The sequence below is a fragment of the Amphiprion ocellaris genome, chromosome 12 (assembly GCF_022539595.1).
Source record: "Amphiprion ocellaris isolate individual 3 ecotype Okinawa chromosome 12, ASM2253959v1, whole genome shotgun sequence".
Classification (NCBI taxonomy): domain Eukaryota; kingdom Metazoa; phylum Chordata; class Actinopteri; family Pomacentridae; genus Amphiprion; species Amphiprion ocellaris.
Window position 1 is genome coordinate 337,175 of NC_072777.1, and position 25,874 is coordinate 363,048.

A 25,874-nucleotide genomic window follows, 5' to 3' on the forward strand; every position below is an offset into this window, starting at 1 on the left:
CCCATGGACTTCATCAGCATCTACAGGAACAATAGAACCATCAGATTACATCTAGAACCTCACAAACAGACCTATCTACAGACAGAGAGGGAATAATAGAACCATCAGATTACATCTAGAACCTCACAAACAGACCCATCTACAGACAGAGGGGTTCTGTACAGACTGATGAAGGTCAGGAGGAAATAATGCTGGAATAAAGATGACAGTAAATCTTCACCCTGAACCAAACATTCAGAACAAATCCACGGTTCTGTTGTTGTCAATAAGCTGCAGTTTATAAAATTTGATCTAAAGCACTGAACACTACAATTAATGTTTTATCCCTGCTCTTTTTTGAAGCTCCTGTTTTGAAAAACAGAAAAAACAAAAAGTTTATGAATAATATTATTATTGAAAACCTCCTAAACTGTAGCAGAATCGGCTCCCCTGTTAAACATTAACTATCAGTGATCAATATTAACTATCAGTGATCAATATTGACTATCAGGGATCAATATTGACTATCAGTGATCAATTTTAACTATCAGTGATCGGACAGTGAAGCAGAACATCAGCCGGTTCAGTTTGGTTGGTTTGAAATGAATCAATGGCGCCACATGGTGGACAACAGAAGCCACGTTTCTAAATCATTAATCCTCTGAACAGCTTCTGAAGCTTTTTTCTTCTCTGTGGTTCTAAAGTCCTGCAGCTCTGAGGAACCAGAACATCATGAAGAACCAGAGAGAACTCAGAGACATAGGTCTAACTTGAAAAACATTTAATCGATAAAATGAATTTTCTCAAGTTAGACGACACATGAAGTCATCAAAGAGAAAAAAAAATCCTACTTTCTTCAATAAAAATGTAAAACCCTAGAACCATCATCTCCACATCTCCTCGGATGTTAAACTCTGAACTAATGGTGTCTCCTCAGACTTCTGTGGAGGTTCTCAGTCATCCAGGTCCTGGAGATGGTAGGAGCTTCAGGAGAAACCAGCTGGAGGTTCCGGAAGATGTTTCTAGAAACGTCTTCCAAGATTGAAAGTCTGATTCTTCTGTGCAGTAAAGCTGATTACTGAACATTTAGAAGGAACTGAAGCACCATAAAAACTCATTAATCTGCTGGAAACCTTCAGTCAGTCTGATAAATAAACCACCAGGAAGCTGCTTCAGGTCCTCACCAGCTGTGGTCTGATCTTCAGCAGCATCTGAAGAGCATCTGCAGGAACGGTTCTGCAGAGATGTTTGGTTCTTGGTTTACTGAAACCAGCTGCTGAAAGACGGACCTGTTCACTGATCAGCTGCTCGCTTTCCTCGTGTTTCTGTTTGAAGGATCAATGAGGATTATTGTTCTGGTTTTATCCTCCAAACAGAACATCAGTATTCATGGTTCTCACTGGTTCCTGTTCAGGTTCTACTAAACCCAGAACACAACCAGAACTTCTACAGAAACACAACCATTCTGTAAGTCAGAGCTGTTAATCAAACATTAATCCTGATAACATATCTATCATCTATATTTCTATTTAAATATCACCTGGTAGCTCCAGCACATAGACCGCCCCATCAGCTGACTGCTTCTAGACCAACATCACAGCATGTCTGAGGCTGATCAGCCGAACAGTATTGATTATTGGCCATCATGTTTCCTGCAGTTGAACCATTAAAGGTAGAAACCAAAACACTGAAGTCTGCTGATAAAAACAAACCTGAGAATCATGAACTCATCACACAACTCTGAACGTTGTCCCATCATTGATGAACTGATCAGATGTTTGCTTTCTAAAATGGTGAAATACTCCCATTTCAGAAGACTGTTTTTATTTTAAAAGTAATCAAACTGATCAATCGATCATCACAATAGTTGGAGAATAATTGAATAGCTGATAACTAATCGATCAGTGCTGCAGGTGTTGTTGATCAATATGCATCTAATCAGTTATTCTGACATTATACGAGCTGCTGTGATCATCAGGATGAAATCATGAAAACTGGTCAAAAACATAAGAAACATTTATTGATCAGCATCACAAACATCCAATAATCATCAATAAAAGAATAAAAATCATTTCATGGTTCAGACTGAATCCGTTTCCTGTGATTCTCTTCATTTATTGGTTTTTGGGGTTTTTACTCTCCAGAAAGTCTTAAAGTTTCATAAAGTTTATCTTTTCTCTTAAAATACTGAATCTCCAGAAAAGTCTTCATGTCCAGTTTGTGTTCTTCAGGTTCCATCAGCTGTTCAGAGATGAACTTCACCGGTTTCAGAAAACATTTAAATTTCTCCAAATTCAGACTAAATATCTGACAGAACTTAGTTTTAGGTCCCAAAAAACAAATAAAGTGAAGAGAATCTGATCAGAGAAGCAGCATCTCAGAACATGAGGAAGATTAGGATTTAATTTCTGTTAAAGTGTTGCGGAACGATCAGCAGAACAATAAAGCTGATGTTCCAGCTGCAGATGTTTGTGAAACTCTACCAGCCTGGTGTTAGATGTTCTTTAAGCTCAGGAAACTCAATCACGTCTCCTGGAGGAAACTTCAACCTTAAAGGCTTCTTCCAGAACTCTACCAGAACCTCCTGCTCAGAGAATATTCATGACTGGAATCACTGAAGAACACAGCTGTTCACTGAAGGTTTGATCTCTAAAACTGTTAAACAGATCAGGAGACCACCAGAGGTTCCAGCTCGTAGCAGACTCTTCCAGCCAGATCTTCAGGAACTCTGTCCACTACATTCTCAGAGTCCTCTTCAGCAGCTTTCTCCTCGGAGCTGCGACTCGGTCCAGGTTCATACAGCTGGTTACTGCGTTCTCTGGAGATCAGAGGTGAGAACAGATTAACAGAACGTCTCCTCAGATAAACATAGAGACAGACGGACCTCTTTCCTACCTTCCATCCAGAGCTCCGTTGCTTCTGTCCTCCATGTCTCGTTTCAATGCTTCTTCAAACCTGCTCCTGAACTGAACCATGACTCCTGGAAGGTTGAACAGAAAATTAGCTGCAGTTCTTCAATCAAATGTCCTCAACAAACAGGCCTGTGATTGGTCGACCTGAAGGTGACTAACCAGCAGCTGCACTGAACTAAACGACCCTCAGAGAACCGAAGAGTTGAATTCAGCAGAACGTCTCATTTCCTGAAGAGGAGGTGAGATCAATGGGTTAAAGAGTCCTGATGGGCCTGAAACCAGCGTTAACAGAGCTAGATCACCATGGTAACGGATGCTGCACAGCTAGATCACCATGGTTGCGGATGCTGCAGAGCTAGATCACCACGGTAACGGATGCTGCAGACCTAGATCCCATGGTAACGGATGCTTAGGTCATAACTATCTGTGTCTTCATTCCTACAGTCTGCTTCTTCCTCATTCTACTCTGTAACTGACTCCATAGTGAACATCTACAGCCTCGGATCTTACCAGAACCTCTGCATCTCCTCCTCCACACCAGGAAACCAACGACCAGCAGCAGAACCAGAACCACCAGAAAACCCACAATTCCTCCGACCACTGGGGATGACGAGGGAGCTGCAGAGTTACAGAGGAAACACTTTTAGAACACAAACAGACCACTTTAGTATACAGCCTGAACTGGAGTTAATCTGGAGTTAATCTGGAGTTAATCAGGAGTTACTCTGGAGTTAATCTGAAGTTAATCTGGAGTTACTCTGGAGTTGCTTTGAAGTTATTCTGGAATTAATCTGGAGTTATTCTGGAGTTTTTCCGGAGTTAATCTGGAGTTACTCTGGAGTTCATCTGGAGATAATCTGGAATTAATTTGGAGTTATTCTGGAGTTATTCTGGAATTAATCTGGAGTTATTCTGGAGTTAATCTGGAGTTTCAGGTAAAACTGTGGTGCAATAGAACCAATCGTTCCTTCATAGTTACTTAAAGTAACTTTGGGCAATGAGATTACACCGTAGCTCCAGAGTAATCTAAAGGTTACTATGACAGCATCAGTTCTTCTTCTGTGGTTCTTACAGATCACGGTGACTTGCAGAGACTTGGAGGGAACTGAGCAGAAGGACAGCGAGGAGATGTTCAGGCCGTAGACGCAGGTATATTCTCCCTGATGTTCCGGCTCTAAGGACGGGAACTCGAAGTAGGCCAGGTAGAAGATGGAGTGACCGAACGCCGGCTTGGACTCCCTGGTGGTTTTGTTGGACCGGGTCAAGTAGAAGAACCCTCCAGGATACCTGGAGTGGGTGGAACAGGTGACGGAGAAGGAGCTGCCCTGAGTGACGGACACCTTGTCTGGGCTGTAGACCACCATGGCATGAGGAGAAGACAGCGAGATGGTGGGCTTCTCCAGCTTCACTGCAGGAACAGAGAGTCAGGTAGATGTTCACAGATGTTCTAAACACCAGATCACAACCTTCTGAGACTGTTGGTGGTCGTCATGGTAACATGATGCTACCTGATTGTTTCCTTCAGTTCATCCTCAGACTGACAAACTTTGACCAAAGTTCAGATTCTTCTGGACAGTTTTCTAACATTTTAAATCTTTTCGACCATTTCAGGATTTATTTTTTTTTATTTTGAACGAATACTGAGTCTTTTTGGGCAAATTTCTGTTGTTTTGGAATTTTTTTTTGGTCATTTTGATAAAACTGTGAACATTTTAAATTAATCTGTTTCCAACTTGTTGTTCCTGTTCATCAGTCAGTGAAGTTCAGTAGAACACAAAGCTCTTCTGAACTTCCTGGTTTTCTGCTCCTGGAACATTTCTACTCGCTGTGATCTGATGCTGAAGCATTTACATGAATGTAAATATGAAGTCCTGCTCATTTCTGAGTTACCTGAGATCATTTTTAACTTATTTTGGACAAATCTTTGACATTTTGGATAAAATAGTTTTTTGTTTTTAGCCAAACAACACGATTATCGCTCTCCATCCTTATAGATCATCTCCTCCTCCTCCAACATTAACCTCCAGCTGAACTCTTTCAGGGAATTCAAGTGCTGCAGGAGCTTTTGATGTTTGGTGTTTAGAGGTTCAGTCTCAGAAGGTTGTTGTGGTGTCCATGGTTACCTGTGTGGTGTCCATGGTTACCTGTGTGGTATCCATGATTACCTGTGACGGAGAGGTCCACCGTGTTTCCTTGAGGATAGTAGATGACCTGAGTGGGAAGCTTCTTCTGGTATTCACAGAAGTACGATCCTCTCTGACTGAAGTCCGCTGCAGGGAAGGTGAAGGTGGCCGTGTCGTGGTCGGAGAACTTCTCCATCTGGAACGAATCCTGGAGCTTCTTCAGGACGAAGGTTCCTCCCAGCTGTTCGGTGACCACGGTGCAGGTGATCTCCACCTTATCGCCCCAGTTGACCTCCGGAGCTGGATATAAGGCGATCTGAGGCTTGGCCAGAGCACCTGAACAGACATGAACACACCTGACATCACAGCCAGCAGGTGGGGAGATCCTCCAGAACCAGCAGGTGAGGAGATCCTCCAGAACCAGCAGGTGAGGAGATCCTCCAGAACCAACAGTAGAACACAGTCTGTCTTTGATCCTAAAGCCTTCTGATCTTCCTCAGAACTGATCTCACCGAAAGAAGTCAAAGCAGCTTTGCATAACCTCACCTTTACTCCAACACACCTGTACTCCTGACTCACCTTTGCTACTCTGTAAAAAAAATCAGGAATGTGATGGATTTTCTTGTTTTGAATTTACACCTACATGAAAATATCAATAAAACTATAAAAACAGACTGAATCTCCATTAATCATCTACACCGCTGAATCCTCTTTACACTGGACAGGTAACAGTCTATCACAGGTTCACCTGGACAGGTAACAGTCTATCACAGGGCTACACATAGAGACAAACATTCACACCTACTGACAGTTTAGAATCACTGATTAACCTCAGCATGTCTTTGGACTGTGGGAGGAACCTGGAGAACCTGGAGAATCTGGAGAACCCAGAAGGGAGAACATGGAGACTCCATGCAGAAGGACCAGAACCAGAACCAGGCCAGTACATGAACCGGGGACCTTCTAGCTGTGAGGTGACAGTCCAAACCACTGACCCACTGTGTCTAATGTAAATCAGATCTATGAAATATATGATTTTACATAGAAACTCGCATTCAACTTGACAGAATCATAAAATATCAGCAGATTCTACTAATGGACCCTACTAATAATATACTAATATATACTCTACTAGTAATATACTAATATATACTCTACTAGTAATATACTAATATATACTCTCCTAGTAATATACTAATATATACTCTACTAGTAATATACTAACATATACTCAACTGAAAATATACTAATATATACTCTACTGATAATATACTAATATATACTCTACTAGTAATATACTAATATATACTCTCTACTAATAATATACTAATATATACTCCACTGATAATATACTAACATATACTCAACTGAAAATATACTAATATATACTCTACTGACAATATACTAATATATACTCTACTAGTAATATACTAATATATACTCTCTACTAATAATATACTAATATATACTCCACTGATAATATACTAATATATACTCTCTACTAATAATATACTAATATATAATCTACTAATAATATACTAATATATACTCTCTACTAGTAATATACTAATATATACTCTCTACTAATAATATACTAATATATACTCTCTACTAATAATATACAAATATATACTCTCTACTAATAATATACAAATATATACTCTGCTAATAATATACTAGTATATACTCTACTAATAATATACTAATATATACTCTCTACCAATAATATACTAATATATACTCTACTGATAATATACTAATACATCCTCTAATGGTAATATACTAATATATACTCTACTAATAATATACTACTATATACTCTACTGATAATATACTAATATATACTCTACTGATAATATACTAATATATACTCCACTAATAATATACTAATATATACTCTCTACTAATAATATATTAATATATACTCTCTACTAATAATATACTAATATATACTCTACTAATAATATACTAATATATACTCTCTACTAATAATATATTAATATATACTCTCTACTAATAATATACTAATATATACTGTACTAATAATATACTAATACATACTTTACTAATAATATAGTAATACATACTCTACTAATAATATACTAATATATACTCTCTACTAATAATATACTAATACTCTCTACTAATAATATACTAATACATACTGTACTAATAATATACTAATTAATACTGTACTAATAATATACTAATACAAACTGTACTAATAATATACTAATATATACTCTACTAATGATGAGGCTTTCTGCAGAGGTCACCTGATTCCTGGTATTCTGATGTTTCTAAACCACACTAGGAGCTGACTTCATGGTTCTAAATTTAAAATCCTTCATTAAACATGATGAAGACAGATTAAAAGCTCCTCCTACCCAGACAGATGGCGCTGGAATCCTCTCCGTGTCCACAGTTGTGTTCTCCAAAGCCCAGATGGGTGCAGTGCGACAGTGCCGACTCCTGGCCGGAACACTCCACGTTGTCCAGCCAGATGGGACCAGAACCCTGGCCGAAGTGGGCACTGGTGGGGGCGGAGATGGCATGACCACATCCCAGCTGTCTGCAGACCACGTCAGCTCCACTCAGCTCCCACTCATCATCACAGACGGTTCCCCACTGGCCCTTATAGAACACCTCCACTCGACCGGAACACTGGGTGGCGCCGCCGGCCAGACGGACCTGAGCTGCTCAGGAGGACACACAGGTTCAAACACTGTGAGGATTCAACATCTGAACCTCTGAGGACGTTTCTGCTCCTGGTTCAGTTTAAAGTCGTGCAGCTCTGATGAACCAGAACATCATGAAGAAGGAGAGAGAACTCAGAGATGTCTTCTATCAGTAGGACTCAGTTAGAATGCTGGAAAATGTGTTTCACCCTCGTTGATCCGATTTAAAGTTTGAAAATGTGAAAAAAAAAATGTTTTCAGAATGGAATTACTGGAATTTTCTTCCAGAAGGTTTTGCAAAATTTCAGAAATTTGGGGAATTTTTTTGCAGAATTTTTGGATTTTTTTCAGACACGGAAATAATATTTTTTGGTGCCCGTAAATGAAGACAACAGGAGGATTAAGATGACTCAAACTTTGTTTAAAATGTCAAAGTTTTGAGCAAAATGACTCAAAACTTTCTCTAAATCAGTCCGAAATCCTTCACCATTTGTTTAGTCATTAAAATGTGTCCTAAATGAAGTGAAAGTTGTTTAAAATGACAGAAATTCATCCAAAAACAACGATCTGTTTGAAATGACAAAATATCATCAAGTGACTTTTTCCTGAAATTACTCAACTTTTGCTTTTATGAAAAGAAATTGTTTTAAATTACTGAAACTTGCCTGAAATGACAAAAATTCATCTAAAACTACCTCAAAAATGATTAAAAATTCACTCAAAACTTCTTTAAAATGGAAAGATTTGTTCAAAATGACTCAAATTTGCTGAACAGGACAAAGAATAGTCTAAAATGACACAAAACTGATCCAGAATTACTGTGAAATTATCAATAAATTACTCAAAACCTGTGAAAGATGGCCCGATTTGACCAGAAATGACTCAAGAAATTGTTTTAAATGACAAATTTTGTGGTATTTCGTGTATATTAAGTGTATATTTAGTGTATATTTCGTGGTATTTAATGGTATTTAGTGCATATATAGTGTATATTTAGTGGCATTTGGTGCATATTTAGTGTATATTTAGTGTATATTTTACCTGCACAGACGGCTCCAGCATCCTGTTGGTGTCCACACGTTGCCGTTCTGAACCCTCTGGCTGAACACTGCTGCAGGTTGGTGGCGTTGCTGAAACAGTCGTCGGCCGTCGCCACCGAGCCGCTGCCCTGACCGAACTGAGTGGCTCCAGGAACGGTCATGGCCCGTCCACACTCCAGGAGATCACACACCGCCTGGGCTTTATCCACCGTCCAGCCAGCGTCACACACCGTGGACCAGACGTCTCCGTGACGGACCTCCACCCGACCAGAACACTCGTCCTTACCGTTGGCCAACCGGACCTCCAGGCTACCTGAGGAGGAACAAAGAACCAGGTATGGAAGAACAACAGTCTAACCCTAACAGCAGCAGTGACGAAAGATCAGTCCAAGGCCAGAAGAACTGGATCCTCTCAGTAATCACATTACTTTTATCTGGTATCAGATTACTAACTACAGATTTCATGGAATAAATTCAGGCTCCACAGCAGGAACTCAGTGGAACTAAGGTGAGGTTCTTTGGTTCCTCCTTCAGTCCTCCTCATGGAGGAAACCAGAGTCCACTCATTTCTGCTCACATCTTCTCACATTCTTCTCTGTGTTCTTCAGCTGCTCTTTGCTGTAGGGACTCTGTTGCTCTACCTTTCTCTGGAGAACACCTCAAAGGTTCTGCTGGCTTCAGGACTCACTGTCCAGGTCCTAGTTCCACTTGGTTCTAGAGGAGAAGCTCTGGTGTGATGTTGTTCTCTGGATGTTCTCCTGCTGGAATGTTCCTCTTCTCCATCTGGTCAGCCAGTATTGTGGTTCCTCCTCAGACCTTCGTGCTGCATCTAGAAATGTCTTCAACACCTTCTGACCTCATGCAGCCCCAGATCATCACACTCCCACCTCCGTGCTTCACTGTCAGGACTCTGCATCCACTGTGGTAGTCCTGGTCAGGTTCTCACCAAACATCTGGACTCCATCTGAGCCCAACTCACTGATCTTCATCTGACCAAAGAATGTTCTCCAACATCCATCAGGCTTCTTCTCATGTTCTTCAGCAAAATTTCATCTGGAAATTTAGTTCTGAGCAGCAACCAGGTTTAGTTCTGGTCCTCCGTCCATAGAGGTTGATGTTCTGAAGGTTCCTTCACACTGTCTGAGCTTCACACTAACTCTGGCTTCTGACTGAGGTTCTACTTTTATTAATGTTCTATTTTTAAAGTAGAAACTCTGATTGTTCGTGTGCTGTTGAACTTGGAGATGATGTGAAAAATGAAACCGTTTAGAATCATTTCAGTGATTTTACAGGAAGCTTTACTCACTGCTGCTGTGTCCTGATGTGCTACTTGTGCAGATGACTCCAGCCACTGAGGAGGTGTTGGGTAAGGGTTGGATGGGTAGAGGGTTGGAGGGTTAGGTTAGGGTTACCTGTGCTTACGTCCTACCTGTGCAGATGACTCCAGCCACTGAGGAGGTGTTGCAGGTCTTGTCGGTGAAGGGTCTCTGAGGACACTGAGGCAGGCTGGACTCCATACCGCTACACTCGATCTGATCGATCCAGGTGGTCCCGGTTCCCTGGCCGTACTCCGACATGGTGGTGATCTTATGAGCTCTTCCACAGTCCAGCTGTCTGCAGACCACCGTGGCATCATTGATGTCCCAGGATTCTCCACAAACCGTCCCCCACTGGCCGTTGTTGTAGAACTCCACCCTGCCCACGCAGCGGTTCGGCCCGTCGGCCAACTTTACGCTACCTGGAGAGGACAGGTGTTCCGTTATTATGTGAGTCCTATCAACATTCACTATTCAGTCAGTAATAGCTCTGTGTTCTCCTGATGTTCTCCTGATGTTCCCCTGGTGTTCTCCTGATGTTCTCCTGGTGTTCTCCTGATGGTCTCCAGATGTTCTGGTGTTTCTTCATCAGGCGAAAGTTCTCCATGAGCAGCTTACAGGATTGAGTCCCTTATTTGTGACTATCTGACTCTAAACTGGTCCAAACTGAAGGAGACCGTTAGTTCTGACTGGAGAACCTGAACGTTTACTGGGAGTCAAACTGACAAAACGACCAAAAAGACTCGCAGAGACCAGAAAGAGATTAAAACTGACGACAAGAAACACAAATTAAACATGAAGAAATATTAATTCAGTGCAAGTAGAGATAAAAACACCTTTTAGAAGCTCTAAAGACAAAATGGCTGCAATGAGACGCAAAAAAACAGAAAGAGGTTGGAACTGACTAGAAGAGATGCAGCACGAACTAAAGCTAAACAAATGGACACAAAACAGGAGCAAAGACCAACAGAATTACTGAAAACAACAATCAACAGCCACATAAAGTTACACAAACAGAACCGAAAGACACAAAATAAATTCAGACAGAACCAGTCGACTCCAAACTACCTGTTAAAGAAGCATTTAGTCCAAACTGATCAACTAAAAGTGGGTTAAACTTTACAACCAACATCTGGACCATCTAGAACCAGCAGCTAACTGGTCTGTGTTTGGCTCCTCAGTAGTTCTGATTCTGGATCAGCAGCTGATCAATTTTATAAATCAGATGAACATGAAGCTTCTCTGTTCTCATCATTTAGTATCAATAACCAGGTTACAGTGGTTCCATCTGCTGCTGGATCGATTCAGGAACATCTAGAACATCTGCTGAAGAACTCAGGACTTTGCTTCCTGCTGTGACTACTTGACTGGGTGAGTAGCTGATGTTCTTCTCCTAGGAGAAGTTCCCTGCAGATCCATGTTCAGCACCACTGATGTCTTTTAAAAAGGGTAAAAATACTCCTCTGTGATTGGCTGTTCAGCAGATCTGATCCAGTCCAGCACCAACCAGGAGAAACACCTCGTACCAGCGGTTGTAGGAGATCGACACGATCTTTTTGAAGAACCAGGAGCTACATCTCACCTGAACACTGGACTGCTGCCTCCTGGATGCGGCTGCCGGATGGATATTCTCGGAGGCTGCAGAGCGTCAGCGACATCTCTCTGCCACTGCAGCTCACCTGGTAGCCTCTCTGCTCTCCACCTGCACCGTAGGAACCCAACACCTTCACCGGGTCTCCACAGTTCATCTCCCTGCACACCACTGTAGCTTCATTCATGCCCCAGTTAACGCTGCTGGCGGACGCCCAGTGTCCTCCGTGGTGCAGCTCGACCCGACCAGAACACTCGTCCGTCCCATTGATCAGTCTGATGGTGGCTGCAGGACGAAGAACCAGCAGAACCCGACGATCAATACACTGATTAGTCTGACAGGTGGAAATACCTGAGATAGTTGACCACTGATATCAGGATAGACGATATAGATGCTACCTGAACATGGACAATACCTGATCATAGACGTTACCTGAACTTAGATGTTACCTGAACTCAGACGTTACCTGAACATAGATGCTACCTGATCATAGACGTTACCTGAACTCAGACGTTACCTGGACATAGATGCTACCCTGAACATGGACAATACCTGATCATAGACGTTACCTGAACTTAGACGTTACCTGAACATAGATGCTACCTGAACATGGACAATACCTGATCATAGACATTCCCTGAACTCAGACGTTACCTGAACATAGATGCTACCTGATCATAGATGTTACCTGATCATAGACGTTACCTGAACTCAGACATTACCTGAACATAGATGTTACCTGAACATGGACAATACCTGATCATAGACGTTACCTGAACTCAGACGTTACCTGAACATAGATGCTACCTGAACATGGACAATACCTGATCATAGACGTTACCTGAACTCAGACGTTACCTGAAGATAGATGCTACCTGAACATGGACAATACCTGATCATAGACGTTACCTGAACTCAGACGTTACCTGAACATAGATGCTACCTGAACTCAGACGTTACCTGAACTCAGACGTTACCTGAACATAGATGCTACCTGAACATGGACAATACCTGATCATAGACGTTACCTGAACATAGATGCTACCTGAACTCAGACGTTACCTGAACTTAGACATTACCTGAACATAGACGTTACCTGAACATAGACGTTACCTGAACTCAGACGTTACTTGAACATAGATGCTACCTGATCATAGATGTTACCTGAACTCAGACATTACCTGAACATAGATGCTACCTGAACTCAGACGTTACCTGAACTTAGACGTTACCTGAAGATAGATGCTACCTGAACATGGACAATACCTGATCATAGACGTTACCTGAACTCAGACGTTACCTGAACATAGATGCTACCTGAACTCAGACGTTACCTGAACTCAGACGTTACCTGAACATAGATGCTACCTGAACTCAGACGTTACCTGAACTTAGACATTACCTGATCATAGACGTTACCTGAACTTAGACGTTACCTGAACAGATCACACCAGCATCCTCACTGTGTCCACAGTTGTTCTCTCCAAACGAAGGCCTCTTGCAGTGCTGCAGCGATGTCTCGTTTCCGAAACAGTTGACATCGTCCAGCCAGATGTCTCCCTGACCTTCACCGAAGAAGGCGCCGGACTTGGCGGTCTGAGCGGTTCCACAGTCCATGGCTCTGCAGACCACCTGAGCGTCCTTGATGTCCCACTCATCATCACACACGGTTCCCCACTGACCATCATGCAGAACCTCCACCCGACCAGAACACCGGTCGGTTCCATTAACCAGCCTCACAGTCGGACTCCCTGAAGACACGACGTTCACATTAGAGGCACATTAGCACTGAGGACTTCATTAGTTAGGTTCAGCTGGTTTGGTGGTACTTTTACTGCAGTAATGGAGTACTTTTACTCTGCTGTAGAGGTGATTTTACTCTGCTGTATAGGTACTTTTACTCTGCTGTAGAGGTACTTTTACTGCAGTAATGGAGGACTTTTACTCTGCTGTAGTGGTACTTTAACTCTGCTGTAGAGGTACTTTTACTGCAGTAATGGAGGACTTTTACTCTGCTGTAGAGGTTCTTTTACTGCAGTAAGGGAGGACTTTTACTCTGCTGTAGTGGTACTTTTACTCTGCTGTAGAGGTACTTTCACTGCAGTACTGGAAGACTTTTACGCTGCTGTCGTGGTATTTTTACTGCAGTAATGGAGGACTTTTATTCTGCTGTAGAGGTACTTTTACTCTGCTGTAGAGGTACTTTCACTGCAGTACTGGAAGACTTTTATGCTGCTGTCGTGGTATTTTTACTGCAGTAATGGAGGACTTTTACTCTGCTGTAAAGGTACTTTTACTGCAGTAACGGAGGACTTTTATTCTGCTGTAGAGGTACTTTTACTCTGCTGTAGTGGTACTTTTATTCTGCTGTAGTGGTACTTTCAGTAACACATCTTGTCCTACGGTTGTTTCTTACCTCGACAGGAAACAGAAACACCTCGACAGCTTCCACTGTGTTCCTGAAGTCCACACTGGCTGATGGAGCTCACATTCCCAGAACATCTGCTGCTGAAGGCCCTCAGGGTGCTGTCGCCAAACATTTCCTGGACCTTATTTGGAGCTCCACAGTTGAGCTCTTTACACACTATGGCAGCCTCCCTATTGCCCCAGTTATTATTGCAGATTCTGCCCCAGTGGTCGTCATGGAGAACCTCCACCCTGCCAGAGCAGCTGTCGGTACCATTCATCAGTCGGACTGACTCTGGAAGACAAAGAAGGCAGTGAGTTTAAAGATACATCAGGAACCTGTTAATCCATCAGAGCAGACGGAGGTCTACCTGAGCAAACCACGCCGGCGTCCTCGCTGTGATCACAGTCGTGTTCTCCAAAGCCTCGGTGTGGACAGTCGGCGATGGTCTTCTCGTGACCGGTACACTCGATGTCGTCCAGCCACACCTGATCCCGACCGCCGCCGAAGAAGGCCTTATACTTCACGCTCAGAGCGTTGCCACAGTTCATCTCCCTGCAGGTGACGGCTGCTTCCTGCATCCCCCATCGGTCGTCACAGACCGTCCCCCACTGGCCCTGGTGGTACACCTCCACCCGACCCGAGCATCGGTTGGTTCCGTTCACCAGACGGATCGGCTTACTGTCTGCAGGTCAAACAAAAACATATAAGCTGTTTATTCAGGAGAGGAGATCAGAGACTATCAGTGATTTCTTGGTGGTCTACAAGGACGTTCTGAGCTCCAACTGTCCAGACAGACAACTGGAGCTTCAGGAGTATTTGTCATCCGCCAGCGTCTAAATCTGATGAGTATCTGGTTTATTTTCTACCACAAAGTTCTCCTCAGTAAATCTGCTCTGCATGTCCCAAAGCATCACAAACAGAAACTGATCAGTTCTCAACACCAAACTTGTAGTCTTGAGGTGACTTCCGCCCACAGGATGGCCAGAGCAGACGTTTAGCTTCTCAGCTCCACCAGACCCACATTTAAAATAACCTACAGAGTATGTAAGGCCGACAAATGACTATTAGAATATAAGATAAAGTCTAAACGAAGATGAGTTTAAGTCAGAAAGTTACCACGAAAAACGCAAAAAGACGATATGGTGGAACGGTCAAAGCAGCTAACACTAGCCGAAGCTGCGCCATTCACTTCTAATGGAGAGGCTAGCGGTGAGTCAGAGGTGCTAAATGAGCTGAGGAAACTTGCCAATGATGTAGCATGCTAATGATTTAGCATGCTAATGTTTTAGCAAACTAATGATTTAGCATGCTCATGATTTAGCAGGCTAAAGAGTTAGCATCCTAATGATTTAGCATGCTTATAATTTAGCATGCTCATGACTTAGCATGGTTATAATTTAGCATGCTAATATTTTAGCAGGCTCATGATTTAGCATGCTCATGATTTAGCAGGCTAATGACTTAGCACGCTAATGATTTAGCATGCACATGACTTAGCATGCTAATGATTTAATAGGCTAATGAGTTAGCATGCTAATGTTTTAGCAGGCTCATGATTTAGCATGCTAATGATTTAGCATACTTAGAATTTAGCATGCTCATGATTTAGCATGGTTATAATTTAGCATGCTAATGATTTAGCATGCTAATGACTTGATAGGTTAATGATTTAGCATGCTCATGACTTAGCATGCCAATTATTTGAGATGCTAGTTATTTAGCATGCTTATAATTTAGCATGCTAATGGTGTCTTATGTTCTCATGCTTCTCCCATGCTGTAGTGGCTGATCTACAGGACCTACCGATCTACAGGACTCACCGACCTGCAGGATCTACTGATCTACCAGGACCTACCGATCTACAGGACCTACTGATCTACAGGACCTACTGGTGCAGACTACGGTAGCGTCGGTGCAGCTCTCTGAGGTGTCCTGGTGGGAGCACTCTGAGATGGAACTCTCGTTTCCAACACACTGGGTTTTCACTCCGTTCAGGTTGTGAGCTTCTCCAAAGTGTGATGGGATGGTCTGGGACAGAGGACTTCCACAGCTGATCTCTCTACAGACCACGTCGGCATCCTCCTTGGTCCAGTCGCTGCTGCAGACCTTCTTCCAGTGTCCTCCCTGGTAGACCTCCACCCTGCCGTTACAGCGGTTACTGCCGTTCATGAGACGCACAAAGTCTGCAGATCAGACAAACAAGATCAGGAAACGTCTGAGGATTTAAAAACACTGAAAGTGAAGCTGTGGAAGTTTGGGTTGTTGGAGGACAGGTCAGAGTAGAGACACGCAAAATGACAACAAAAAAGAGGCACAACCAGCTGAATTGAAGTTTGGGTTTTAAAAAATCACACATTTTCAACTCGTTCAGGATTCCTGGAGAACAGAACATCTGACGGTTCTTCATGTTTTTATAGTTTCAGCTGATAGACGAGTTCATCTGATGGATTCATGAAGAAAACTTTCAGAGCTGCTGGAAGGATTAATGTTCAGGGGAAGAAACAGCAGAGATTACACAACCTAAACACAACCTAAACACAACCTAAACACAACGTAAACACAACGTGAACACGTCAACAAATGTAAACACAACGTAAACACAACCTAAACACAACGTAAACACAATGTAAACACAACAAAATACAATGTAAACACAATGTAAACACAACCTAAACACAACGTAAACACAACTTAAATACAACCTAAACACAACGTAAACACAACATAAACACAATGTAAACACAATGTAAACACAACGTGAACACAATGTGACCACAATGTAAACACAACGTGAACACAACCTAAATACAACCTAAACACAACAAAACACAATGTAAACACAACGTAAACACAATGTAAACACAACCTAAACACAACAAAACACAACGTAAACACAATGTAAACACAACCTAAACACAACCTAAACACAACGTAAACATAACCTAACTACAACATAAACACAACGTAAACACTACCTAAACACAACGTAAGCACAACAAAACACAATGTAAACACAATGTAAACACAATGTAAACACAACAAAACACAACGTAAACACAACATAAACACAACAAAACACAACGTAAACACAACATAAACACAACGTAAACACAACCTAAACACAATGTAAACACAACATGTTGTTCTGACAGTAGAAGCTGCAGGTTTGTGGTTAAATGTGTTGAACCTGATCTTCTGCAGCTGCTTCTATCTGGACCAAACAGAACAATCATTTGTGGTTCTACGTTCTAACTCAGCTGCTTCTATCTATTTTACAGATTATAGACTGTGGGACCAAAGGATCATTTTTATTTGAAACCAGTCTGTAAATGTTCATTAATTCAAGTAAATGCTGTAATTTTATGTTGGAAAAGAACAAATGATTCTTGATCAAATCCTGATTTTATTTACAGTCTGTTTAACAGCTGCTGTCTGTAGATGTTCTTCATGAATTAGACCTGGGATCCGTTTCACGAAGCAGGTTTAGTGAAAACTCTGAGTTTGTTAACCCTGAAATGAGGGAAACTCAGAGTTTTCCGTTTCACAAAGGGAGGTAACTCAAACCAGAGACAGAGGGGTAACTCTAGCCTGTTTCACAAAGAGAGGTAACTTAAACTCTCAGTCAGTTACCGCAGTAACAGACTCTATGACTCTAACCTGGTCGGGACCAGGTTTATCTCAGTAAACCTCGAGTTTCTCTCTGTCTCCGCCCTCTTTCAGCCACACACGCTATTTCATTTCCTCATTCATTCAGTCAGCTGGCGAGTTTTGGCGAAGTCTAGTTCTGCCGTGTGTCAAAATGACGTCCTTTTATTAACAATCCAGTAGATGAAGGAGCAGCATTACTGCACAGAGAATTAAATATTCGTCAGGAGATTGTTATCAGACCACGCATAGATGTTCTTGCATTTCTGGACAAGTATCTTTTAGAGCGGTACCGTTTCACGTCACAGTCCATAATCTACATCCAACCTCATCCATCCTTACATTTACAACATGACCAACCGCAGTCATGCTCTCACATCCCAGCAGATATTGTGTGTTGTGCTGCGGTTCTTTGCAAATGGAAGTTTTTAAAAAAATATATATTTAGATGCAGAGCACTTCAGTACGACAAATGTATGCAGGACGGTCAGAAAAGTGTGTCTGGCCCTGAAATGACTTTTACCATCTTTGTCGTTTTCCCTGGACAGAAACCTGTCAGAACCATCAAGGCTCTGTGTACATATATATATATATATATATATATATATATATATATATATATATATATATATATATATATATATATATATATATATATATATATATATATATATATATATATATATATATATATATGGCTGAGTAGAAGTCTGTGTTAGTTTAAATAGGCTTAATTGTTTAACAGAACATGATATGGATGCAGACATTTAGGCTCTGTGTGGGATAAAACCACTGCACAGTCAAACAGCCACTTAATATTTAGGCTACTTTACAATGTAAAACATGATCAAAATGAGGTAGCTCCATGAGATTATGCCGACTTCTTACCTGTTTTAAAAATGTTTTTATATTTCATCTTCAGCTCCTGCCACATGTGCTTCTCCCCTGCAGGATTGCACCTAAATGAAATAACTTAATAGGCTACTATTCAAACAGTTTTCCTGTAATATTATTGTGATTTAAACTTACGCATTGACCCAGGCAGCAATGTTCTCCCACACCGTCTCCCTCTCTTTTGCAGCTGCAGGTGTTGCACTTCTTTCTAAAAACGTGCTCAAACTCGCTATATAAGCGCATTAAGATTTCCAATTCAAACGGTGTAGTCCTCCGCTTCCCCGTTGCCATGGTGACTCGTCGAATCGGCGCTCCATTGATACTGGCTTTTCGGAGTTGTGGTGCACGCGCTTAACTCCGGGTGAAACTACTCCGAGTTGATTGAACCAACTCAAATCAGCCGTTGTGAAACTGAAAACTCAGAGTTTTCTATCTCAGAGTAGATCAACTCAGAGTTCAGGGTTAAACTCAGAGTTTGTTGAACCTGCTTCGTGAAACGGACCCCTGCTCTCATATTAAACTGATTTCATATCAGTCTGAGTTCAGGTATGAAGGTCTCCTCAGAACATCTGATCAACCTGCTGCAGGAAACATCTCGAGCGGATCAGAAGAATCAGACGGAACTATTGATCCTCAGTGATCAATGCAGCCATAGACAGAAAAACTGAGAACTCTTCTCCTTCTTCTTCTTCTTTTTCTTCTTCTCCTACTTACAGTGAGTGACCCCTGCGTTAATCTGACCTCAGGTGTGCAGCTTGATGGACCAGGTAAATCAGGTAAATGACTCACCTGAGCAGACGACGCCGGCGTCCTCTCCGTGTCCACAGTTGTTGACTCCCAGGGCTCTGTGAGGACACTTTAGGATGGAGGACTCTGATCCGGTGCACTGAACGTCGTCCAGCCAGATCTGCTCTTTCCCTTCGCCGAAGAACGCTCCTCTCTTGGCCTCGATCACCGTCCCACAGTCCATCTCCCTGCAGACCACCTCGGCGTTGGTGATGCTCCAGTGGTCGTCGCACACCGTCCCCCAGCTGTCCCTGTGGAAGACCTCTACCCGGCCGGAGCACCGGGTCGGACCCACCAGCTTGATCTTCTCACAGTCTGCAGAAGGAGAATGATGGAGGTAAACCAGCAGCGGACCAGGGTGGAGAACCTCAGAGGAACCTCAGAGGAACCTTTACTCCTAATCAGAGCTCAGTGGTTCAGAAGGAATCTGAGCTGAAACTGGATCAGATCTTAGAACCAGGTCTGTGTTCTGATCCAGATTAAACCTTCAGTAAACCTTCAGTCCTGTTTCTAGAATGTGATGTTCAGTTTGTGTTTTTACACATTCAGACATAAAGGTTTTTATTTTTCATTCTCCTGGATGACTAAAGATCCAACAACAGCAGCTTTATTAGTTAAATGAATTGAAACTTTAGGATTTAAATCACCAGACTTCTGTTAACAATCCAGGAGAACAAAGAAGAGAAGAACGAGCTGAATTATTGTAGTTTTCTGGGTTTATAATTTCTGGAGGAAGTTTGACTGAAACTACCACATCTGAAGAACTTTGATATTAATTCCAGATTTTCTCTCAGAACTCAAATGATTGTCCTTCATGTGACTGAAATCTGTCAGTTCCAAAGAAGGTTCTGTCATCAGCGTTTAAAATAAAACCAATTAAACCTGACAGAACCTCCTCAGAACATCTGGTTTTTCATCTCCAGTAACTTTATCAATGATCAGAGTTCTACCTTCAGACTGGGAATATTTCCAGAGTTTCAGGTCCTTGAAGTCCATAGAGGAGAACGTCCCCTGGAGAAAGTTCTAGAGTAGACCTACCTAGAGTAGACCTACCTAGAGACCTAGAGTAGGTCTACTCTAGAACTTTCTCCAGGGGACGTTCTCCTTTCCTGCTTTTAAGTTTAGTCTCATTTGGAACATTCATTCAACTTTTGGTTGAATTTAGAAATTTCTTGAATCATTTTGACAATTATTAGGTTATTTTGAACTAATTTTGAGTCACTGTGGACATTTTTTTGAACCATTCTGGACTAGACTTTGTCAGTTTGGGAAATTGTTAAAAAAAAAAAAAAAAAAAAAAAAAAAAAAAAGCATACAGCAAAATTCTGAATAATTTTGGCTGAGTAAATAAGTTCAGGTTTTTATCATTTTGAACAAATCTTAAATCACTTTTGACACTTGAATTAAATCAAATCAAAACAAATTAAACATGTTTTCTTCATTCTGGACAGTTTCTGATTGACTGTGGACTGGATTTTGTCAGTTTGGCAAAGTTTGAAAAACACCTGAACACATTTTGATTCTTTGTGGACAGAATTGGGTGCCATTCTCTAGAATTATCTGTGATCATCAGTATTATGGGATGTCTCCTAGTGTGATCATCAGTATTATGGGATGTCTCCTAGTGTGAACAATTTAGAGTCCTAGAAACAATCACTGGTTCCTGGTTGTGTTTCTGGTTTCTGATAGTTCACCAGAGAAAACTTTAAAAAGCTCATTCTAGGTGAACTTTAATGTTGGTAGGAGGTTGGTCAGATCTATTCTAGCGAAATAAAAACTCATTTTGGACAACCTCCTTTCATTTTGGATGGATTTTCATCGATTTTTAACAGATGTTGAGTCCACTTGGACAAATTTCATCTCATTTTGGACACATTTGGGTAGTTTTGGATGATTTTTATGTCATTTTGAGATTTTTTAAAAGTAATTCGGGACAATTTTTGAGTTATTAAACAATTTTCAAGTCATTTTGGATGATTCAAACAACATTTTGAACAATACTGAGTCATTTTAGACATATTCCAAGAAAAAAAAATGATTTTGGACTTTTATCTCATTTGGAAGTTTTTAAGTTATTAAAGCTGTATCTAAACATGGAGAGAACTTTAAAAAGGTCCTTCTGGGTGAACTTTAAGACTGGAGACATGATTCACTCTGAGGAATTGGATAAAATGATGATGAATGTGTCTAAAATTACTAAACAAAATGTTCAGTGTGACTCAAAATCGTCCGAATGACCCAAAAAAAATGAAATTGATGAAAAAAAAAGATGAACATAATGACTTGAAATTTATTTAAAATGGCTCACAAACGAGCCAAAATGAGGAACCCATGGTCAAAATCATAAAATATAGCTAAAAAATTATGCAAAATTATTAAAAATTTGTCCAAATTTGCACAAAACGCCTCTAAAATGTGTTCCTAATGACTCCGAATTGTCCAAATGTACCGAAAACTGACCAAAATGATGAAGAACACGACTCAAAACTGATCTAAAATAACTAGAAAATGGTTAATGTGACTCATAAAACTCATTCTGGGTGAACTTTAATGTTGGTCGGTGGTTGATCAGAAGTAGGAGTTTTGTTCTTATCTAATACTGGCGTTCCAGATGATCCAGCTGTGGATATAAATGAGTTTCCAGGTGGAACTTACTGACCTGAGAGCAGCAGCAGGTTCATCAGACCTGCAGCAGAAACAGAGAAACGTTCAAACTGAGCCTCCGTCAATATTTCTGTTTAACTTCATCTCTAGAGTTATCACTAATATTAAAATCAACATTCTACAACAAATACACAACATTCAGATCATTTATCAAACTCACTCCTCTCACAGACATTTAAGTGATTTAGTTTTTAACCCTCGTGTCATCCTGCGGGTCAAACTGACCCGTTTTAAAGTTTGAAAATGTGGGGAAAAATATATATTTCCACAGTGAAACTTCTGATGTCCACATTTTCAACATTTTTGGGAAATCTTTGAACATTTTTTGGTGGAAAAAAAATGTTAAAAATGTTTCTTAAGAACATTCACATAAAAATCAACCAAAATCCAACGAATTTCACTGAATTTTGGTTGATTTTTCTGTGAATGTTCTTAAAGAAAATATTAGAAGTTTTACTGATATATATGGAATCACTTTAGATATTTTTAGGATTTTTTTTTTGGAAGATTTTTACTCATTTTTTGAAAATACAAGAATTTTCTTGCCAAATTTGGGGGATTTTTTAAACTAAAACTTTTAAGGGAACTTTTAAGGAATTATTGGAATTTTCTTCCTGAAGGTTTTGCAAATTTTCAGAAATTTGTCAAATTGTTTGCTGAATTTTTGGATTTTTTTCAGACAAGGAAACAATATTTTTTGGTGCCTAGAAATGAAGACAGCAGGATGGTTAATAGACTCACCTATGAGCAGCTGAAGAGCAGAAATAAAGTTCATGTTGAGTCTTCAGAGCAGACCAGAGGCTGGACATAAAACAGAGTCTTCTTAGGAAGCTGGTTGATTTATGAAAACTAATCAGTAGTGTTTATTTAACCTTCTTAACTTAAATACACAAACGCTATGAAACTTTGAATAAAAAGTAAGAATTTCAACTAAAACTGGATCATATCTCAAATATCCAGACAGCAGAAGCCTCCTGAGCAGATGAGTGAGGATCAAAGCGCCGTCCTGGACTTGGACTCAAACATGTTGACATTTGGATCAATCATTAAAGAGGATGACAGCAGATCTGACTCCCTCAGAGACCACAGCTGATATCCAGACTACACCACTGAAGTCTGATCACTGGTTCATGGACTGTTGGGAAACTCCACGTCTGATTTCATGTTGAGTTTGCAGCTATTTCTGAACAACACAAACACATTGTGATCAGAATGACGACAGGTTCATCCACAGGTCAGCAGAAGTTGCTTTATACCCCTGAAATCTACTTTATAAAGACGCAGTCCCAACCAGTCCAACTGATGAACATGGTTCTAAATGAGCTGAGAACAGCAGAACATTCTCAGTCCTGGACTTATGGACTGGGTCTATCTATGTCTGCATCATGGCTCCACATGGAGAAGAACTGAACAGAGGAAGAGAAACATCTGACTGAGAGACTCGACAAAGATGGAAAAAGATCCAGGAAGATCAGTGAGCAACTAAAAACCAGTGAAGCACAGAGTCAGCAGGAATCAGGAGGTCTAGAAGGAGTCATAGTTCCACTAATCAGGAGGTCTAGAAGGAGTCATAGTACCACTAATCAAGAGGTCTAGAAGGAGTCATAGTTCCACTAATCAGGAGGTCTAGAAGGAGTCATAGTACCACTAATCAAGAGGTCTAGAAGGAGTCATAGTTCCACTAATCAGGAGGTCTAGAAGGAGTCATAGAACCACTAATCAGGAGGTATAGAAGGAGTCATAGTACCACTAATCAGGAGGTATAGAAGGAGTCATAGTACCACTAATCAGGAGGTCTAGAGGGAGTCATAGTTCCACTAATCAGGAGGTCTAGAAGGAATCATAGTACCACTAATCAGGTCTAGAAGGAGTCATAGTACCACTAATCAGGAGGTATAGTAGGAGTCATAGCACTAATCAGGAGGTCTAGAAGGAGTCATAGAACCACTAATCAGGAGGTCTAGAAGGAGTCATAGTACCACTAATCAGAAGGTCTAGAAGGAGTCATAGTATCACTAATCAGGAGGTCTAGAAGGAATCATAGTACCACTAATCAGAAGGTCTAGAAGGAGTCATAGTATCACTAATCAGGAGGTCTAGAAGGAGTCACAGTACCACTAATCAGGAGGTCTAGAAGGAGTCATAGTACCACTAATCAGAGCTCCTAAAATGACTCCACAGACAGTGAACTACTTTCTCCAGACAGCAGCTGCTTCAGACTTGGCTCAGGGGTTCTCCATGGAAACCAGAGTTAGTGTGAAGCTCAGACAGTGTGAAGGAACCTTCAGAACATCAACCTCTATGGTTGCTGCTCAGAACTAAATTTCCAGATGAAATTTTGCTGAAGAACATGAGAAGAAGCCTGATGGATGTTGGAGAACATTCTTTGGTCAGATGAAGATCAGTGAGTTGGGCTCAGATGGAGTCCAGATGTTTGGTGAGAACCTGACCAGGACTACCACAGTGGATGCAGAGTCCTGACAGTGAAGCACGGAGGTGGGAGTGTGATGATCTGGGGCTGCATGAGGTCAGAAGGTGTTGAAGACATTTCTAGATGCAGCACGAAGGTCTGAGGAGGAACCACAATACTGGCTGACCAGATGGAGAAGAGGAACATTCCAGCAGGAGAACATCCAGAGAACAACATCACACCAGAGCTTCTCCTCTAGAACCAAGTGGAACTAGGACCTGGACAGTGAGTCCTGAAGCCAGCAGAACCTTTGAGGTGTTCTCCAGAGAAAGGTAGAGCAACAGAACCCCTACAGCAAAGAGCAGCTGAAGAACACAGAGAAGAATGTGAGAAGATGTGAGCAGAAATGAGTGGACTGGTTTCCTCCATGAGGAGGACTGAAGGAGGAACCAAAGAACCTCACCTTAGTTCCACTGAGTTCCTGCTGTGGAGCCTGAATTTATTCCATGAAATCTGTAGTTAGTAATCTGATACCACAGAAAAGTAATCTGATTACTGAGAGGATCCAGTTCAGTATTATTTGCTGTTTACTCCGTGGTAAATCTCTCCACTCTGGAATCTCAACAGTTTGAACTAAAATTATAAATTTATTCTGTCACTGCAAAGTTTCAATAATTAAATAAAATAAAATAAAAAAGATTCCAGATCAGAAAAATGTTTTAAAGCAGCTTCATTCCAGCTCCAGGTTCAGAATTTCCAAACCTGGATTCAGACGATGTCCTAAACTCCTGCAGAGTTCAGGAGGCTGAGGCTAACTGAGCTCCATCCAGCACTGAAGGTCAGACTCACCTGCAGATGTTCTCACCTGGACGATGCAGCTGGTGGCTCAGCAGGACAAGGACGTTCTGAAGCAGCAGATCTGAACCCTCGGAAGTTTGTTCTCCAACTCCTGATGACTTCATGGAGGAGTAAAAAAACGCTTTCCGGAGTGAAACTGTGAGTCTCAGTATTTTTAATAAGTTCCTGTTATGAAGCTAAAACATGAAGCTCCACCGTGGTTCCTCTTCAGATGCATCAAGAAACACTTTAGAGAAACCAGCTGGGACCAAACATGTAGAACAGCTGGGTTCAGATTCTGGACGTTCAATTTCTGTGATTATTTATTATACAAAAATACATAAAATCCTGAACCATGATGTCCACCATATTCCTTCAGACGTTAAACTCTGGACTAACGGTGTCTCCTCATACTTCTGTGGAGGCTCTCAGTCATCAGGTCCTGGAGATGGTAGGAGGTTCAGGAGAAACCAAATGGAGGTTCTGGAAGATGTTTCTAGAAACATCTTCCAGAACGTCCAGCTGGTTTCTCCTGAACCTCCTATCATCTCCTCATCCTGTAGATGTTTTTCTATCTCCATGTTTCCAG

General features: G+C 41.3%; 1 protein-coding gene and 1 long non-coding RNA gene across 2 annotated transcripts; one reads left to right on the forward strand and one right to left on the reverse strand.

The window, feature by feature from the left end:
* Window positions 1-1,977: 1,977 nt before the first annotated feature.
* LOC111588214 (deleted in malignant brain tumors 1 protein-like) lies at window positions 1,978-25,329 on the reverse strand. Its single transcript, XM_055016047.1, has 17 exons — window positions 25,298-25,329; window positions 22,780-22,839; window positions 22,034-22,060; window positions 19,378-19,689; window positions 15,939-16,232; window positions 14,417-14,731; window positions 14,056-14,340; window positions 13,076-13,390; window positions 11,631-11,924; window positions 10,162-10,470; window positions 8,734-9,045; window positions 7,402-7,710; window positions 5,057-5,350; window positions 3,964-4,299; window positions 3,402-3,509; window positions 2,875-2,959; window positions 1,978-2,797 (listed from the first exon to the last, which is right to left on the reverse strand). Exons 2-17 carry the CDS (start codon window positions 22,811-22,813, stop codon window positions 2,647-2,649), a joined length of 3,780 nt encoding a protein of 1,259 aa, XP_054872022.1. The 5' UTR covers window positions 22,814-22,839; window positions 25,298-25,329; the 3' UTR covers window positions 1,978-2,646.
* Window positions 10,366-11,666, forward strand: LOC129350206 (uncharacterized). The gene is made up of 3 exons (XR_008603554.1): window positions 10,366-10,498; window positions 11,308-11,419; window positions 11,530-11,666. It is a non-coding gene; the product is annotated as an uncharacterized LOC129350206 (long non-coding RNA).
* Window positions 25,330-25,874: the final 545 nt, after the last annotated feature.

Coding starts and splice junctions, on each gene's coding strand:
- LOC111588214 (XM_055016047.1), bottom strand. CDS start 22,813: ATGAACTTTATTTCTGCTCTTCAGCTGCTCATAG. Junction 14,732..15,938: donor CGCTACCGTAGTCTGCACCA/GTAGGTCCTGTA, acceptor TTTGACCTGCAG/ACAGTAAGCCGATCCGTCTG. Junction 11,925..13,075: donor TGCTGGTGTGATCTGTTCAG/GTAACGTCTAAG, acceptor TTCGTCCTGCAG/CCACCATCAGACTGATCAAT.